We start from the raw sequence: 18,857 nt of genomic DNA, 5'->3' as shown, positions 1-18,857 counted from the left end.
ATGAATGATTCTTTTGAATTATTGTCTTAATTAGATTGATTTTATGTATTTATTGAAACAAAAACGTTATAGACATGGCGAATGCTTCGTCGATTCAGTTAACCAAACGTTCTGGAAACTATGATGTAAGCGGAGATTAAATTGTGTTTTTATTATTAGTTTTGTTTGACGAATCTCACCTTTCTTGAAGTATCATGCAACAAGATACATTTCCACTAAAGGCAAGACACAAAACTTGACTTATTCCTTTTTTTTTAATGGGGAGGGGGGTCCATACTTTTTAAAACGAGATTATGTTGCCCTCAACTCATCAGAAGAAATAGCAACAAAAAAATAATAACTCTACAGTTAAATAGTTAGAGATTTATAAAGGATCGGAATCAGTAATAATATCGGAATCGGGAATTTAGTACGGAATCGGGAATTGTATCGGAATCGGGAAAAGTACTAGAATCACCCCATCACTAGTGTGTGTGTGTGTGTGTGTGTGTGTGTGTGTGTGTGTGTGTGTGTGTGTGTGTGTGTGTGTGTCCCCTTCGATCCGGACAATATAAAAAAAAACGTTTTTATTTGATAAGGGATTTATATCTCCGAAAAATGAGTTTAAGTTAAATTCGATATATTTTAACAAAAAAGAAATAACACACATTGTTCAATCTTCCCCTGCCACATGTGTGTGCGTGAGTATATGTGTGTGTGGTCTTCTACTTGAAGGGAAAAACACCATCGATATAAAATGATCCACTATGAAAATGCGAGGCAACACAAGGTCAGAAGCCAACGCACAAGAGGAGGTGTGTGAATTCTAGCCGTTAAAATGTGCTCTAGCAGCCACGTTTGAATTTCAACAGCACAGGGTCGCTTCGAATAGTAAACTAAACCCTTCTCAAATAGTGACGTTAAAGTTTGTGAATCTCTTAGAACTACACACAACCGTACATAATCCCGACAGATTTCTTTTTAATGATCCAGACTCTTTCGGACTGATTGTTGGGGACGTATCTTTAACTTGGTATGGAGAAAACCTACTCAGGTTATTCCAGGTAACCGAGAGGCAACTGTAAGGCGAATTAAATGATTTTCTATGAAGCAGTTTGCTGAATATTATTTTTTTATTTTTATGTAATTTTAATCAATTGATTCAATCACTTGTCTCGTTAGGTTATCGATGTTTAAGAGGATGCTGCTACCGACGAAATAGTAAGGTAAGTCGGTGAAACATTTTATGTAATACCATTGATATGTACGTGCATGCATAGTCTACTGTAAGGATTGAGTTAATTTCCTAAGGAGAGTGAATATTGATAGGCAATAACAACGATGTGATTCTTTCTTTCTTCCTTTGTTTCTTTCTCTGATCCTTCCCGTCCGTTTGGGCATAGAAATGAGCAGATCGCAGATGTCAATTTTCTTCCGCATCTACCTCCCACTGTAATCTAAGATCGTTTGTCTGTGGGGTCTGGAAATAGATATTTTAAAACAACAAGATAATATCAGATCCGCCCAAAAGTTGGGTTTTCCCCCCGATTTAAAATTTCATTTTGAAAATGAAAAATTACGTGTTTTTGAAAACGTTTATTCATAACAACGGCCGCTGGTCTCCATAACATGATTCTATCTGTTAGCCAGATTATAACTGCCTTACTTGTAGTTTTTTTGTTTTTTGTTTGTTTGATTTTTTTTTTTTTGCTTGTTTTAGAAACATGTATCTAACTCGTGTTCAATTTCCCATCGTGTTGTTAACTTAAGGCCATCTACATAGTTTTGTAATCCTTAAAATAGGTGATAATCTGATGGGTCTAGGTCAGGAGAATATGCAGGATGGGGCAAAATTACCTAACCAAAATCTCCTAAGCGGTCATAAGAGTGCTGTGTAAAGACGAACATTATCATGATGGAATAGGACTCCTTTCTGTTAATTAAAGTCAACATGGGTGACAATATTGCATAAAAATATGAATGATACTTCAATAAACTGAAGGAAAAAAGCTATGAATTACAGTAATATGTTTCACTATTAAAGATATGCACAAAATACATTACAATGGTTTAAAATGGCCCTTCTATAAGCCAACAAAAACGTTTTACACCGACCTTAGCATGAAAAGCTAACGCTTAAATAATACAAATTAGAGGGCGTAACACGAGTCGCATTTTTAAAAAATGATTTTAAATAATAAATTTTCTTTAAATTTGATCTTCATAACAACCACTCTGTGAACAAAAAAAAAATCTAGGAGCTGCTTGTTAACTGAATTAGAAGCCGACAAAGACACCTTTCATCGTCTATTATGGATGGATATTAAAACTCATACGAGAAATGGAATGAATATTGTTGACGCATTATACTCTTATTCAATGTAATAGTCGTTTTCTTTTATTTACTTTGTTTTCAGTGAATTTCAGTTATTTGTCCAAAAGGAAAACAGTCTATTCTATATTTGTCCTAATGATATATTTGTAGAAGAAAAAGATAGAAAAGATAGAAAATGTTTGCTATCATCTACGTTGTTTTCAGCTTATACAGTTTTCGGATATTTTCTTTCATATATACAAAAAAAATTTATATTTTACATGTCCGTCAACAATTAAATCTTTTTTTTTTTTAATTACATTTTATACGGTGCTATAAGTTCGCATAGCTTCGTAATTCAATAATAATTCTTATGAAGGATAAATATATTACAAGATGAATTTTCCTTAACTGTTTATTTAATCGAATTTAGGTAAAAAGACACCAGAAATATGAGGAATACGATGAAGCGATACAGATGAAAATGTCACATACAACCTTGGAACAATTTTATAATTAGGAAAAAATGGAATAAGTGACGATTATAGCTGAAAAAAAAAATCTCACAATGAGGTTATCGAAATTTGCCAATTTTATCTGTGCCAGTTTTAGCGTGCACCAAATTTAATGATTGTAATGTCAAATTGTTCTTGAAATAGAAACACGAACGAGATAGCGTAGGTGATGTTAATGATTACTGATTTATCTAATCTATATTTTTAATACCAGTGAGCGGAGTGCTCCCTCTCGCATTGCCTCTCTTTCTCCCTCTTCTGTCTTTCATTCGTTCTCTTTTGTACTTTTACGCTTTCATTCGTTCTTTTTTGTACTTTTACGCTTTCATTCGTTCTTTTTTCGTTACTTTTGAACACTTATCAACTTCTAAAAATGTAACAATAATTTTCAACAAGTAAATTTCTTTTTTGAGTTACCTAGCGACAACGATGCAATCTTAGATTCCATTTTTCATGGCATTTTCAGATAATATAGTCATACTTACCCCAATTTCAGCTATATATATATATATATATATATATATATATATATACATATATATATAGAGAGAGAGAGAGAGACAGACAGACAGACAGACAGACAATATAAAGCTGAATGTCTATATGTATGTGTGTTTGTGTGTGTGCGTGTGTGTGTCTGGTCACGAATAGGCTCCTATATGGTTGACTGTTTTAAAAAACTGATTACATATAATGATAGAAGATGTATCGAGACACAGGAATGGGTATGTTTGATCTGGCAGAACGATGTTCATTAAAATTTTGGGGTCTGCGTTCGCATCTGGTCCACAAAGTATGGAAATAAAAAATTTTAAAATTAAAAAAAAAAACATTTACAAATGTTTTTGATATAGATGTACATAAGAATACTTTGATAAGTATGTTTTAACTTAAATAGGGATGGTATAATAAAATTGTGGGATCTGCGTTCGCGCCTGGCCTCCATAGAATGGAAATAGGCACAAACTTTAATAAAGACTTTTCATATCTATTTGTTTAAGTATACTTTGATAATTATGTTTCTGTTTGAAGAAATATGGTATACAAAAATTATGGGGTGTTCGTTCGCACCTGACCTCCATAGAATGGAAATATGTCACAAAGTTTAACAAGGTTTTTTAATATAGATCCACAGAATATTGTGATAAGTGTTTCAGTGTTAATAGGTATGGTATAATAAATCATGGGGTTTATCTATTTATATGTTTACTTTCATCATATTTTGCTTTGGTTTTGATACCCCCAAATTCAACCCAAATTTGCAACCCTTCCTTTTCATAACCTATCATACTTTCATAAATCAGAGTCCATTTTCTGTAGGCTGTTTTTGAACCCAGTCAACAACTAGTACCTTTGCTAGTATACATATAAACATTTTGGAAATTTTCATTGTTTAAAGTTATTTAAGGATCGGTGATATTGTAAGATTTATAAAACTGTATTAAACTGTATTTTATTTAATTCACGATGCAATTTATATTTTTGTTTTTCAGTATAATCTCCTGATCATTTGGGAAAAATCTGGATGAAATGATATCGTGATATGCAAAAGACTTATTCGAAATACATTTTGCTTCTCACAATTTCACGTACTGAGGTTCCGAGATTAACGAGAATACGAGTGACTAATATCATAAGTATATGAACAGTAACCTTTTTGAAACGTTGTGTGTGTGTGTGTGTGTGTGTGTGTGTGTGTGTGTGTGTGTGTGTGTGTGAGAGAGAGAGAGAGAGAGAGAGACTTTGAACGCCCGTTTACCTTTGGAAATTCTCTTCCTTTTTATTTTCACCTGATAATAATTTAACTAAGAACTGAAATAATTCGTGATAGATATGGAACTGATTTTTTGTAATATTTTAATGCAAAATAGAGATTATGAGGATGATATAATATATATATATATATATATAATCAAACAGAAACTTTCTGTTATTTAAAACAATGCTCTCTTAACTAGTATAAAATATATTTATATATTAAACTTCATATATATTACTTAAATCCATATGTATAAATTCATATACCTATCTGTTTATGTATATTTGTTCACTATTTGATTAATATTTGCAAAAGGTCAATTACTTTCCTAATTAATCTGTGCACTGAAAACTTACTTGCATAAACTTTATTTTATTCATTTCTATAAATAGTATGATTCTTGCAAAATATACGTCCAAGAGGTAACTTCATTTGCATATTACATTAAGGAAAATCGATTTTACTAAATAGCTGCATGTTAGTTACTGTTTAAAGCGAGAGCATTGTTTGAAGTATTAAAGATTGTTTTTTCAAGTTGATTTATACTGATAATATATTTAATTTAATTTAATTTGAATTATTAATATTGATATCGATTTTTTATTAAATCTGTTTCGAGTTATTTCCCCTGGGCGTCACTTGTTGGATCAAATGCAATATATTCCTCCGAAAACTCCTTAAAATGCGGTAAATTACATTTTATACATATTAGAAAGTGCATTTAGAAAAAATAAAATACCAGTAAAGTACCTTTACGAAAAAAAAAAACAGCCAGTGAAATGTGTCTTTACACACAAAAAAAAAACAAGCCAGTGAATTTCCAATTTTTTCTTAAACTGTTCACAAGTCAAGCACGCGTTTTAGAGGCTTATTTTGGAAGTGTGTATTTATGTTTCCCCTCTTTCGCGTTTCGTGTTCGAGCCCGAATACCAAGGTACATTTTTTTTGTCACACCTGCACTTCCCACTATTTTTATTGAAAGAAAAGTTGTTTCGATTCATATGGGGAGGAGGGGTCCAACACACAGGCAACAAAAAGTGCTCAATATCCAGGGAATAGCTTCTCTTTGTATTCCTTCTACCGAAATATCTGGTAGAAAGGGTGTCATATACTTCCTCTTTGGGGGGGGGCGATTACATTTTTATGTTTTTATCCGATCTTTTATTTTTGAAATTGTTGTGGGGGGTTATTGACGTTGCCCACAATGAAAGTGATCAATATCCTTAATATAGCAGATGTGTTCCAAACAGAACATGTCGACCCGGTCAACAGCAAGTAATCATGCTAGTATATATATATATATATATATATATATATATATATATATTGTGTGTGTGTGTGTGTGTGTGTGTGTACAGGGTGACCAAAAAAAAAACAAAAGCTAAATCGAGGCCATCTAGAACATATGCTGTAGAACGGAGAAAAAAAGGCCAAAGACTCTAGTGTTTTGAGGTGATGTTTTGAATATAATAAACTAGTTATGAACAAAGTTTCATTTCATTCGGACAAAACACTAAAAAACGGGGCCTAATTAGATTTGGGGACCGTTTTTTTTTTGGTCACCCTATATATATATATATATATATATATATATATATATATATATATATATATATATTGTTTGTTTTTGTTTTAGCGATATGTTTTAAATGAATTCAATTATTTACGAAAGCGCGTTTTTACCTAAATGCGAGCTGGGAATAATTTTCCCTTTTACAAATTTGCTACCCCCACATGAGGAAACACATAAAAATGAATTAAATGATCCTAATTATGATATAATAAAATTATTAATTTTTATGTAAATTATAAAATTACTAATTCCATCTACTAACTAACTAACTAATGAATTAATTTTATTCAAACAATTTTCACTACATAAATATATGCAAATAATAGGGGGGAAATAAGTTCAATCCAGCGACTGACACCCTTTCTAACTCAACAATAAACAACAACATATGCAAATAATAAATAAAATATTTATCAATATTCAAATTTTATTTTTAGCTGCAATATTTTAAGTCTAAAAAATTCGGATTTTTTACTTTACTAGAATATCTTGTTCTTTACTTTTCTAGGTTGAATTTCTTGTCCTTTACTTTTCCAGGTTTAATAAAATCTTAAGAATATTACTTTTCATGCGCGCATTTTTCCATATAATCCATGATTTTTCCAGGCATTGCTATTGTATTTATTATTTACCTTTAAAAAAAATCTCCTTCAGACGATTTTTTTTCTTTTTTTTTTTGTAAATAAATATATATTTATTATCATTATTATTCCAAGTTCTTAGTTAATATTATATATATATATATATAGAAATACACGCAAAGAAAAATACAGGAATAATCGACAATGTTGTCTGTTTTTCTAAAAAAAATATTTCCCTGAACGAATGAGATAAATGAATAATAAAATAAAAATTCAACAATCTTTAAACTATTTTCAGTATTTCCGAGTCAGTTTAAATAAAGTTGTGTTGTTTTTTCTTTCATTTCTTCTACTAAAATAAAATAAAAACTAAACCTTTTATTTCATCCAAGTTTCATTGTCATCGACATTTAAAGTGACGTCCGCTTTTATCCTTTTTTTTAAATTTACCTTTAAAAATCTTTAAACTATTTTCAGTATTTCCGAGTCAGTTTAAAGTTGTGTTGTTTTTTCTTTCATTTCTTCTACTAAAATAAAATAAAAACTAAACCTTTTATTTTATCCATTTTTTCTGGCTTCTTCTGATTGTCTCTGCCACTCTCACTAGTATTTTCTTTTTTTTTAGTCTTTTAAGTTCACATGTATTATTCGACTTATTTACTTCCGAAACTAGGCAAGCAGGTTCACTGCTGCTGATGATAATATGGACAAGACATGATCTCACAGCAGCAGCAGCAGTTCTAAGAGTAGTAGTTATAATAATAACTTGGAACCGGCGAATTATTAGCATATTAATAGTTCGATTTTCATCGGTTTTTAATTAAAAAAAAAACCATTACACGGGATTGAATCTAAAATCTTTCCACCAATCCCGGTTCTATACCCGTTACGGTAACATATAACATTTTCAATTTAATTTCGAATCACAGTAGTTGTGATGAAATGACTACATTTTTCATCAAATGTGATAACGAAAAATTTGAGTCCATTCAAAGAATATGTATATCATAGAATTCACTAATATTTTTAATCGATAAATTCACCATTTCTTGCTATAAAATCATAAGGAGAGTTAAAAAAAATTAGTTATTAAAAAAAAGTTCGGTTTTTTAATTATAAAAAAAAACGATACACGGGATTGAACCTAAAATCTTTCCACCAATCCCCGGTACTCTAACCGTTACGCTAACATGTCATATTGGCAAAATCGCAGTAAAAAATATGTATATACAAAAAAAAAGTTATGCAAAATAAAAAAGACGTTAGTCACTCATGTATGTACTTACTCTCCTGTTTGTGAACCCACATATTTTGTTGTAACTTTTTTTCTACTGAACCAATTTTCGAAACTTTTTTTCAAAATGTAGCTAATGAGGTGTTCTATCCAACTATATAACCTGTTTGAAATTTGGTTGCGAACGGAATTAGTGGTGGGGGTTTGAATGTGTCTCGATTCATTCAATTTCGGACTTAAGCATATATTCAACCACTACCGTGGTTGAATGATATATATATATATATATATATATGCACATAAAGTTATGTGTTACATAGGGCCCGAGCAAAGCTGGGCTGAACTGCTAGTATATATATATAAAGTTATCCCAATTATGAAGCTGTAGGCGGTCGATAAAATCTAATGTCAAGCAGAGATTAAAACACCAGTTTCTTGTAAACAGCAGCTGTATGTGTTCTCAGTAAGAAATATATTTTGAATTTTATTGAAAATACAGTTATTCCTCTTCAACATGTTGTTCTTTCCTATTGTAACATGGACGAATTAAGACATAATATTGCCTTATATAAAAAAACGTCTTCTTACTCTACTTTTAAAAACCCGGGATAGTTTTAAAATGACCGTCAGATTAATCTCCATCGTAAATATCATTTTAAAATATTTTTTATATTACCATGAATTAATTAGAAAAAAAAGAAAAAACATTACGGCACTTCTGCATTTTAGCTGCTTTGGTTTTCATTTTTAAAATACACTACACCTATATCAAAATAACGTTTTATATAGATATAACCTTCGTATTGTTGCATAGTAGGGTTTTCATATTTAAGGATTACGGGAAGTCATATTGGGGCACATATATAATGGGACTCATGTAATACAGACATAACAATAGTGATGATGACGAAGGGAAGACATTTAAAAATATTACAGTTCTTTTAACACATATTAGAGGAGAAGGAGATACTTCACTTATGATGATGGGGAGGAGGACACATAATACTTGGAAGGCTTTACACAAGAGTTCATTATAATTGATGATAAACACATTACCTTTTTCTGTTGTAACTGAATGACGATACGAGACAACACGTACAAAACATGATGATGACTTCTTTATTTATCGGATCGACCGGTCGAATAACGTCATGAATTCACTTGTATCTACATGGTTAATCTTCTACCCCTTCGCCTCTAAGGGAGCTCTCCTCTTACTATGTCAACTCTTGGCTGATCAACCCTCTCTGACTGACTGGCTAACTGACTTACTGACTAACTGACTAAAATCCGAACCCATAGAGCTATATGGATAATTGTCCTTTATCTATGACGTGAGAAGTGTGTTTTTCAAACGTGACTAATTTCACGTGGCTGTTTGTCCAAACACACTTCTGCAAACAAAAAAATCCTCTCCTTACCTATTCTTTAACCTAACCTATTTTTTAACAATATATTTTTAATTTCCATTATTCATTCTTTTACTGACATATTTAATATTCAGATTTCTAAAGAATGGACAATCAACTCTTTTTTCCGATATAAACAATATTTAACTATTCTAATAGAATTTAACAATAGACTAAATTTCTAACATTCCATTTCTTAACTTTGCCTACAAGGTTCGAGTCTCGGCTTATCCTAATCTCATTTTCACTTATCTAATATTCTTCTTATTTACATGGAAAGAGGGCAGCCCTTCCATGTAACAGTATTATTTAGATTTTTCGGACAACTGTTCTCATTTCGAGTGTGATTTTCACAACGTTTCGGTCGATATACCCACCGCCATTCTTTAGGTGTATCTTGTGGAACTCGCCAATGTGTCTGTCGAACTCGGGAATTGGGATGGAACTAACCACTGTGCCAAGAGTCGTTGCAGTTCAAATTCCCGAGTTCGACAGAAACATTCCCAAGTTTAACAGAAACATTCCAGAGTTCGGCAGAAACATTCCCAAGTTCGACAAGATACGCCCAAAGAAGGTCGGAGGTTCCATCGACCGAAACGTTGTGAAAATGACACTCAAGATGAAAACTGTAGTCCGAAGAATTTGAATAATACGAATAACCAATCCTCATCTCCAAAAATTCAGAAACGTATGTCTAGACTTATTTTATTGATTGTGTAATTAATTTCATCAATCAATAAATAGAATCATATGAATGAATCAAATCAAACGGTGTAAAAAGCAATGTCTGTATGCAGTCCAATGTTACTTAAAAAAACTATTCCAAGAGACCAGTGTCGGTGCTATGAGATATCTTTCCACTCCATAACGACTTCCTTTTAATCATAAAACATGAGCATTATTGCACTTTAACTAACCGTAAGTATTTTTTGTTTTCATTTTCAAAAGAGGTCTAGTACAGAAGAAGGGGGACAATCCAAATTTTAATGGTTTTTCAAACCAAAATATTCTGATAATTTTAAGTTCAGTAAATTAACGAAAGAACACAACAGAAAACATTACTTACCGAATCATTTATTGAATTAATGAACATTTATCACATGTAAATAAAATTTAAGATGTCTTTCAACCTTTGAATGTTATCGAAAAGAATTAATTCCATTAATTAATTCCATTTACTTTCCGGCATTGTTTTTAATTATTTTAGTTTATGTGCACTAGTGCCAAAAATATGACAATTATCAAATTTTAATGAAATTATAACCATTTAAAGATGATTATTGATGACATAAATTATTTTAAAGAAAATACAGTTCGAGAAATATTAAAAAGTAACCAGACCGGAAAATTCACAAAAATAAAAGTGAACTCGGTATAAATACAGTGAGGGTTCTTATATAAAAAAAAATTTTTTTTTTAAAGCATACACTTTTAATTTTATTTATCTAAGTTATTTTTAGATCTGGTGCCTAACTTTCTAAAATAACAAGATATCTGATCGCTTATTTCTTTGCTCATAACCGATATTTTAATTAACATGCTTATATTTTCTATTAAATATGTTATAAACGCAAATACATCACAACAGAGTACATATACTAAAATACATTATTTTTTATTAATTTCCCAATTGTATTTCCTTTAAAATAATGTACATCGTCCAAATTAACGTTTACTAGATTTATTTATTTGTTATCTGATTTATAAAAAATACATCTTTTTTTCAAACTTAACATTGTAACAGTAGGCAAAGATGCGGAAATTTAACGGAAATTAAATTTAAGATTAAATTAACGCGCATGTGTAGGAACGTTTTGTGTGTGTGTGTGTGTGTGTGTGTGTGTGTGTGTGTGTGTGATATTATAAAAAAATAGATATTATAAAAAAAAGGCTTACTTCAGTCTTGACAGACTATGGATACTCATGTAAGGGTGCCTGCGCGTGAAATTTTTGTGGCAAGAGTTGCGCAATCTCAACCACACCTCTCCTGAGTCAACATTGTTGAATACCAGTGGCAAACAGAGGTTCGGGACGACTGGAAACAATGCCGAGATAAGCGGAAAGCACATACAGCGCCTAGAATTCCCAAATGGTCACCCATCTGGTATTAGCCAGGCTCATCGTTGCTTAACTTCGGTGATCTGACGGGAACCGGTGTGTCAACGTGATTATGCCGTATTCATACACATACATATATATACACACACATATATATACATATATATAAATATATATACACATATATATACATATATATACACATACATATATATATACATGCATATATATACACATACATATACATACATACATAATCATACATATACACACATACATATATATACATACATATATATACTACATATATATACACACGTATATCTATATACATACACACACATATATATACATACACATATATATATATATATATATATATATATATATATATATATATATATACACATATCCTGATTCGACATTGTTGACTACCAGTGGCAAGTGGAGTTTCAAGACGACTTTAACAATGCCAAGATAAGCAGAAAGCACATACAGCGCATAGCCTTCTCAAATTGTCACCCATCTGGTACTGGCCAGGCTCAACATTGCTTCACTTCGGTGATTTGACGAGAATCGGTGTGTCATCGTGCTCGTGCCGTGTAATATTTTACTGTAATGCAAACTGTATTATTTTTTCTGATAACATTTAACTAAAGGGTAAAAAAAAAGAAAATAAGAGCTATTAAAACTGTTACTTTCCCCAAATTTCACCCGTTCGCAGTGAGTTGTCTAAGGTAAGTAGCGCCGGTTCTGAAAATAATTACAAACACACACCGAAACTCACTTATAATATGATGGATTAATTACTCTTATTTATATTATTTTCTAAAGTGAGACCAGCATGCTACCCATGCACTAGACGTCGCATTTTACGGGACGGTAAGTACTATTCCAATTGATATGAAATGGTGATGTTTGTTTGAGTTTATGGTTTGACTTGTCTGTTTTAGGATACCTCAACTCTTTGAGGTTCTTTTTTGCAGGTAGTGGGTTATCTAATGCTGAACACACCTTTATGGTCTAGTCCAGTCCATTAGTGGAGAATGAAAGGGGTGTTGTTTTTGTTTTCATGAACAATTGCGTTTTAATTTTCTTTGGCTATTTATATTTAGTCAAAACCCCATCATTTATGCATGTTTCGTTTAAAAAAAAAAAAGGACGATTGTTGTTGGTTAAGGTTGCACATTGTATTTTAAAAGTTAAGACCTTATTTGAAAACTAAAATTGATAAAAATAAAGTGATAATTCTCAATAGTTAAGGCTGGAATCCAAACTGCCTTTTTTTTTTCTTTTTTGGTACTCACTAGAAATTTTCACACTGGCCATCATCAAGATTTCATTCTGTCAACAACCTGTGGCGTTCCCTGAAGTCTAAGTAACAACAAGTTTACCCAGATTTCTTGTACTCTCTTTCTGTTTCAACAACCTTTGCAAATTCATTTGCGTTATCGCAAGAGCTGCTTGCCATTATTATTATTATTATTATTATTATTATTATTCCAACTACTATATCAGAAAATACTTCTTAAAGATATTGTCTTATCGTTTGTCTTCATATATTGTGACAAAATAACTGAACTATGTCTACAATTGGTCATCGGAGGTGGTATTTTGACGATACATGAATTTAATAGCTGTTCTGTTTTTTAATCTCCGAAATAATTACATGGCAAACAGTTGATTATGCACCTTGATACAGTGAATCTTCTTTAAATAGGTTTATACCAGTGCCAAGTCTGCAATACGCGGATTTAGTCAATATCCCTAGGAATTTAAACAGCGTTGTTCGTTTATAAATGACTAAAAGCTTCTATAGAACATCTGATGAGCTGTGATACAGCGAAACAGCCTGTGGATTACTATAAATGCTCCCTATCTTGATTTGAGCATATTGGGGAGCGAAATAAGAAATTACCGCTAGTATAAAAAGCAATGATCTTCGTGTAAACAAATAGAGCTTAGGCGTTTGGACAATTTCGCATACCCATCTCAGCAGTAGCCAAATAGCGTAACGGTGAGAAGCGCTGACTGTCGCTTATATGGTCGAGTTTCAATGCTGGCTTAAGGTTGTTGTTGGTGATGCGTTGTGATGTATGTGGATGACGTATATATATATATATATATATATATATATATATATGTATATATATATATGTATATATATATATATATATATATAATTGAGTAGATTATTAAAATGTATGTTCCGCCTCACGTGTTAAACATTTAGTTTATTTTGATCTGAAGTATTTAGTATATCTTGGGATTCATAACTCTGAATTATTTATACATAAATTTTATATTATGTAATTTTCTGGAGAATATCGCAATATTTTTGGTGCTTAAAGTGCATATACATATGTATACATACATGCACGACAAAAGTCTACATTGCAAATTTCATGATGCTGACCATTTTACAATTTATTCCTCTAATTACGTTAACATCCACAATTTTTGCTGCAACTGTTTGGTAGCGCAAAATAAATCATTTATTATATCACCCAATAAATCGATTGTGCCCTACACCCCTCAGCAGAAATAGCAACTATCAATCCATTAAAATGAAGATAAAATGTATTTGGGCATGATTATAAAACTTTAAAAATTTGAAAAGTTGCAATTACCTTTTAGTTTATCTTTTACTACGCCATAATATATATATATATAACAGTGCAGTAAAAGCTAAAAATAAAAGGTAATTGCAACTTATATTTATACTACTATATATATATATTATTTCATGTATCTGCATAAAATTCGATGTATCTACTGAATACGTGAGCAGAGCTACATAGTAAGTTTTGAAATACAAATATCGTAATTAAGCGTTTACCTAATGTGAAGATTTTTCAGGTTATTGAAATTGATCTTACCACGTGGTGCTGAGTTCTCTAGTTAGCCAATTAGATTCTTTGTTACTCAGATCTCCATTTGTCGCAGCTAGTGGTCGTGCGTTTATTTGATCTCTAATCCACCCCTGCTTTGTTCGCTTTTGGAAGGAATACAGTCATCTTTTCTTTACGTTAGAGGGTGATCTAGTTTTTATCTGTATGTATTCAGATATGTCCGCTTATATTTTGTTATACTAGTTTATATATATTATTATTATTATTATTATTGTAATTATCATTATCGTCATTATTATTGTTATTATTACTCATTTTTTTTATTATATTTTTATTTTTAGCAATCTATATTATAGTTACAATCTTTCTATTCATTGATAGCGTTTTTATTTCTATTAGGATTTGGGTCATAACTTTCTCATAATTATATTTTTGTCCCTTCTATCATTTTTGTAGTTGTTTTTATGTTAACCTTCTTTCTTACTAATTTTCTTATTTTTTATGGTGAAAGGCGAGAAAAGTCTGCGTTGCTTAATTGCCACATACATATATTGAACCCTTACTAGTATCATATATATATAGATTTGTTGAAAAGAAACCAATAAAGTTCTAGATCGCAAAAAATGTGCGGGCTAAAATAGAAATTATTTATTTAAATTACAAGTTATATGCTTCATTGTTTCACTGACATAGATTGACCATTTATCATTTAAAATGCCGTTAAACCCTATTTAAATCAGCAGTTACTTATAAAATGAAAACAAATCGAAGAATGAAGTTAACATATTTCTCTCTTCTGCATGTGCAGCGGGGGTTGGGGGATTAATTGGTGTGTGGGTTTTGAGGCTAAACAGTATTTTGGAGAAAAACAGCAAGAATAGCTAGTTTTGGTTATTTCTATTAAAGAGTTTATGAAGGGTATCAGAGGGCGGAAAGTGTTTATCTTTTAATTGCTAAAATTGTTTACTTATGTCATATTTTACACTTGGATAAGGAGGGCGTAAACAAGATAGTTTTTCTTTTCCTATTGTGTCTATCCTGTCTGGGAGGTTGGGTGAGTACGTCACAAATGTTTTCTCTTTAATTGCTTTCGCGGATGGCTTTGTAATATGGGTCTCCTTGTTTGGAAATATCGAAGCTGGATGAAAGCTGGGAGATTCTTTTGCTTATGTTGGATGCAAGATTCTTAAGGAAACATAGAAGTGAGAGTATTGAGTCTTGGCATGCATGAGCTGGTCGGGTGGGTTTATGATATGGTTCAGTGGAATCATGCGATAGGTTCAGTCTTGTGCCTATGAAATCAACGCTAGTGAGATTGGTACCAATGGTGATATTGAAACCTAGCTCTTTGAGTGGTGTTGTCAGTTGCTTTCTAAATTTGTTGAGTTCTTGATTGTTATTTTTGTTGGAGAAATGGGCAAGAACTTTATAAATGTTATAAGGAGATATATTTTATGGATCGATTATCAGTATTTATTTAAACAGTGCTCAATACGTGAGTAATGCTAGATAGGTATTTAGTTATTTCCCATTATGACAATTAAGCCACAGAGGTTTCTGTGTTTAGTCCTCGTAGGGAATCGTCAGTCCAAATGCATTTTAGTCTGATAATTCCTCATGTGGATGAAACGCGGAAGACTGTGTGTAGCTTAACTGCCATAAATATATTCATAATTTATTCTATGTATGCATAAATATTATAATACACACATGCATATGTATAATTAATTTCATCTTATAATCATTATATTCCAGGAAGGATATGTTGCAATGGTTGCCTCCAGATTCCAGACGTAATAGAAGGTGAGGTAAGTACAAATAAAAGTTCAATTCATAAGTTACCATTTGAGGAGTATGTCTGTTGCATTTCAACTGTGTGCCATACACGCAGGAAAACAAAGTTACCATCATTATTTAAAAAACACCATTCACAATCATACCTTGTTAGTTGTTTGTACTTATACGCGCACTTTTTGTCATCCTTCTTCCATAACTTGAAAATGACTGACAAAATTACTGGAAAAGAGAGAAAATTTACCTGAATTGATGATGTTCGTGCCAAATTACAGACTATTGTGAAGTGATCGAGACATGGTGATCGATTAACACGACTTGATCGTATCTTATCTGGATATTTTCTTGTTTATTTTCCACTCTCATATAGTTGAGTCTCCATTTTGTAATTGTAAATTTTCCTAAGGGTAAATCGGCTTATGTAAATGCAAAGTATGAAATATGTTGAATTAGTTAATATTCCTAGAATTTAAACTACATTTCATAATATATATATATATATATATATATATATATATATATATATATATATATATATATATATATATATATATATACCGTGTCTATTCACCGTGTTTATTTTTCCGTTTTGTTTTCCTCTTTCCATCGACGCTGACGATTTGTATTGAATTCGTATCAGCCACAGATGGCTATTTCAATACAATGAAACCGCTGGTTAGTCTTTTGAATATGTATGTATAGTTTATATAGAATTTGAAGTGATATTTCTATCACAAAACGTTCCGGATCAAGTGACATATCTTACTGATATCAGTTGTTGTTTCTTTAATATATGAATTTGCCTTGCTTGTATGACAGTGTACATTTCTTATTTCTTGTAATACAAAAATGTTTGATTTGAATTTTGATTTGTTTCTTTTCATTTTTTTTTTTCAGATTCCACTTCATATATTAACATTGATCTGAAACATCGACGGCAATTGAAAACACAAGACAATAAAGAGTGTTTCGAAGTTGTGACTTTCTCTTCATCTATCTACTTAAATAATTTACTTACTGGACATTCCTGATCTCCGCCAGCAAACGGCTTCTGAAGAGTTTCGTCCCACTCGGTTTCTTTTACAAGACGTTGTGGCATATCGGTTGCAGGTATTTTACAAGGATGCAGTGGAGCGGGATAGAACCTGTAACAGACTGATTAGAATGGAAGTAAAAAATATTCTCTCAAGATTAACCACGTGTTTGTAGTGAATTAAAGATATAATTCTAAACATGTGGCGTACCAAAAAGAATTTCGTGCAATGCTTGTAAAGAACACACGCGTTGTTAATGAAATCCAATAAAAAAAAAAACTCAGTTAATAAATATATAATATTCATTAATAGTGTGTCGTCACAAACTTTAAAAGCAGAAGAAAATACAATTGTAGACTAGGCAAATAATTAAATACATCGTTCCCAATATAGACAAAATGCATATATTATCTTGCGTATAATAAAAGAGGCTCAGTCCCCTCTGGACCAAAATACCGAAAGTTTACAACAACATATCGCACAAAAAAATTATTATATTTATGTTATTCGTCATTACCTTATTTAACTATAGAACACCGTTACATAGATAGTATTTGGTAATATTAAAACATTACATTTATTCTTAGGAGCGTCATCTTTATCATAACCAACAGAGAAAGTAGCTCAAAATTTTCTCCCTCTTCCATAAGTCCTCTTACGACCCCATTCTACACCGCGTGCGTTTATACTTTTTCCTACTTTCCGGGGTCTAAGTAATAATTTTTTACACATCGCATACTCTTAATGCTTTACCACTACTCAAATAATGATTTCTCCCTCCTACTATTTCTCACAATCTCATTGGTTGATGTCTATATATTCGGACATTCCGGATTGACCGAAAGATCATTAAAAAAAGAACGCTATAGAGATTAACACAAACATGTCTTCCCTGAGTAGAATCATTACATAATTAATACCCTGATTACAAACTTCGTAATCTCGAAATAAAAATTGATTCGCACTACATTTTAATTCAGTGACAAATAATTATTAATTATATTTTTATTTTATTAATAAAGATAAAGTGACAAATAATTATTATTTATATTTTATTTTATTAATAAAGATAACGAGACAGTAATTCGTTTTTACTAAACGGTTATTAGGGACGCTTTAGAAAAAACATTTCGTCTCATTTTGTTTTTGCGTTGTCGATTTGATTTTTTAAGTTTTCACGTTTTTGTTTTTTTTTGTTTTTTGTTTTTTTTACATTATAATTGCTTTAAAAAACTATAAACGGCTAAAACCCAATCACGCTATTATTTCACATGTTAAGATTTGATTAACAATTAATTTAAATTAACCTTTTATTTTATTAATAAAGATAACGCTATAGTATTTATAGGGACGCGTGGGATAATATTTCGGTTCATTGTGTTTTCGAGTTTCCGATTCGATTTATATGTTTGCATGTGCGTTTATATACACAAACTATAAATGAATAAAATTAAATTAAAATTAAAATTAAAACTTTATGGCCACCTTTTGTTTGGGGGTGGCCAGCGTACAATGGAGACAATTTACTGTAAACTGAGCACCCAACTTTTTTAGGCGGGGGCTACCAGGTATTAATCATCGATTTGACGTACACCAACCCCAAACAAAAATGTTTACGTTAAATTGTGTTCATTTTACGTTGACCCCCCTCCTCGTAAAGTGGGTGTTCATTTCGCTTTAAATTATTGTAGAAAAGTAATCCCCCACTTTTTAGAAACTAACATGTAGTGAAAGCGTGAAAGTTGTATTTAACCT

The 18,857-nt window shown here is 31.3% G+C and overlaps 1 protein-coding gene and 1 pseudogene across 1 annotated transcript in view; one reads left to right on the top strand and one right to left on the bottom strand.

Annotated features, from left to right (window-relative positions):
- LOC145245621 (uncharacterized) overlaps window positions 1–17,614 on the top strand; it is a 128,984-nt gene extending 111,370 nt beyond the window's left edge. Inside the window, exons 17-20 of the mRNA XM_080107188.1 lie at window positions 1,162–1,200; window positions 12,257–12,304; window positions 16,030–16,082; window positions 16,966–17,614. Of these exons, the coding sequence (XP_079963314.1) occupies window positions 1,162–1,200; window positions 12,257–12,304; window positions 16,030–16,082; window positions 16,966–16,995 (170 nt within the window). The 3' untranslated portion in view covers window positions 16,996–17,614. The remainder of the gene's footprint in view (window positions 1–1,161; window positions 1,201–12,256; window positions 12,305–16,029; window positions 16,083–16,965) is intronic.
- LOC145246357 (5S ribosomal RNA) lies at window positions 11,429–11,545 on the bottom strand (annotated as a pseudogene).
- Window positions 17,615–18,857: the final 1,243 nt, after the last annotated feature.

This window comes from Euprymna scolopes, chromosome 23 (assembly GCF_053919585.1).
Source record: "Euprymna scolopes isolate OS-2025 chromosome 23, ASM5391958v1, whole genome shotgun sequence".
In the NCBI taxonomy this organism is placed as follows: Eukaryota; Metazoa; Mollusca; class Cephalopoda; order Sepiida; family Sepiolidae; genus Euprymna; species Euprymna scolopes.
Note: the sequence above shows the minus strand (reverse complement) of the source record. Positions and strands in the feature narration are given on the sequence as shown.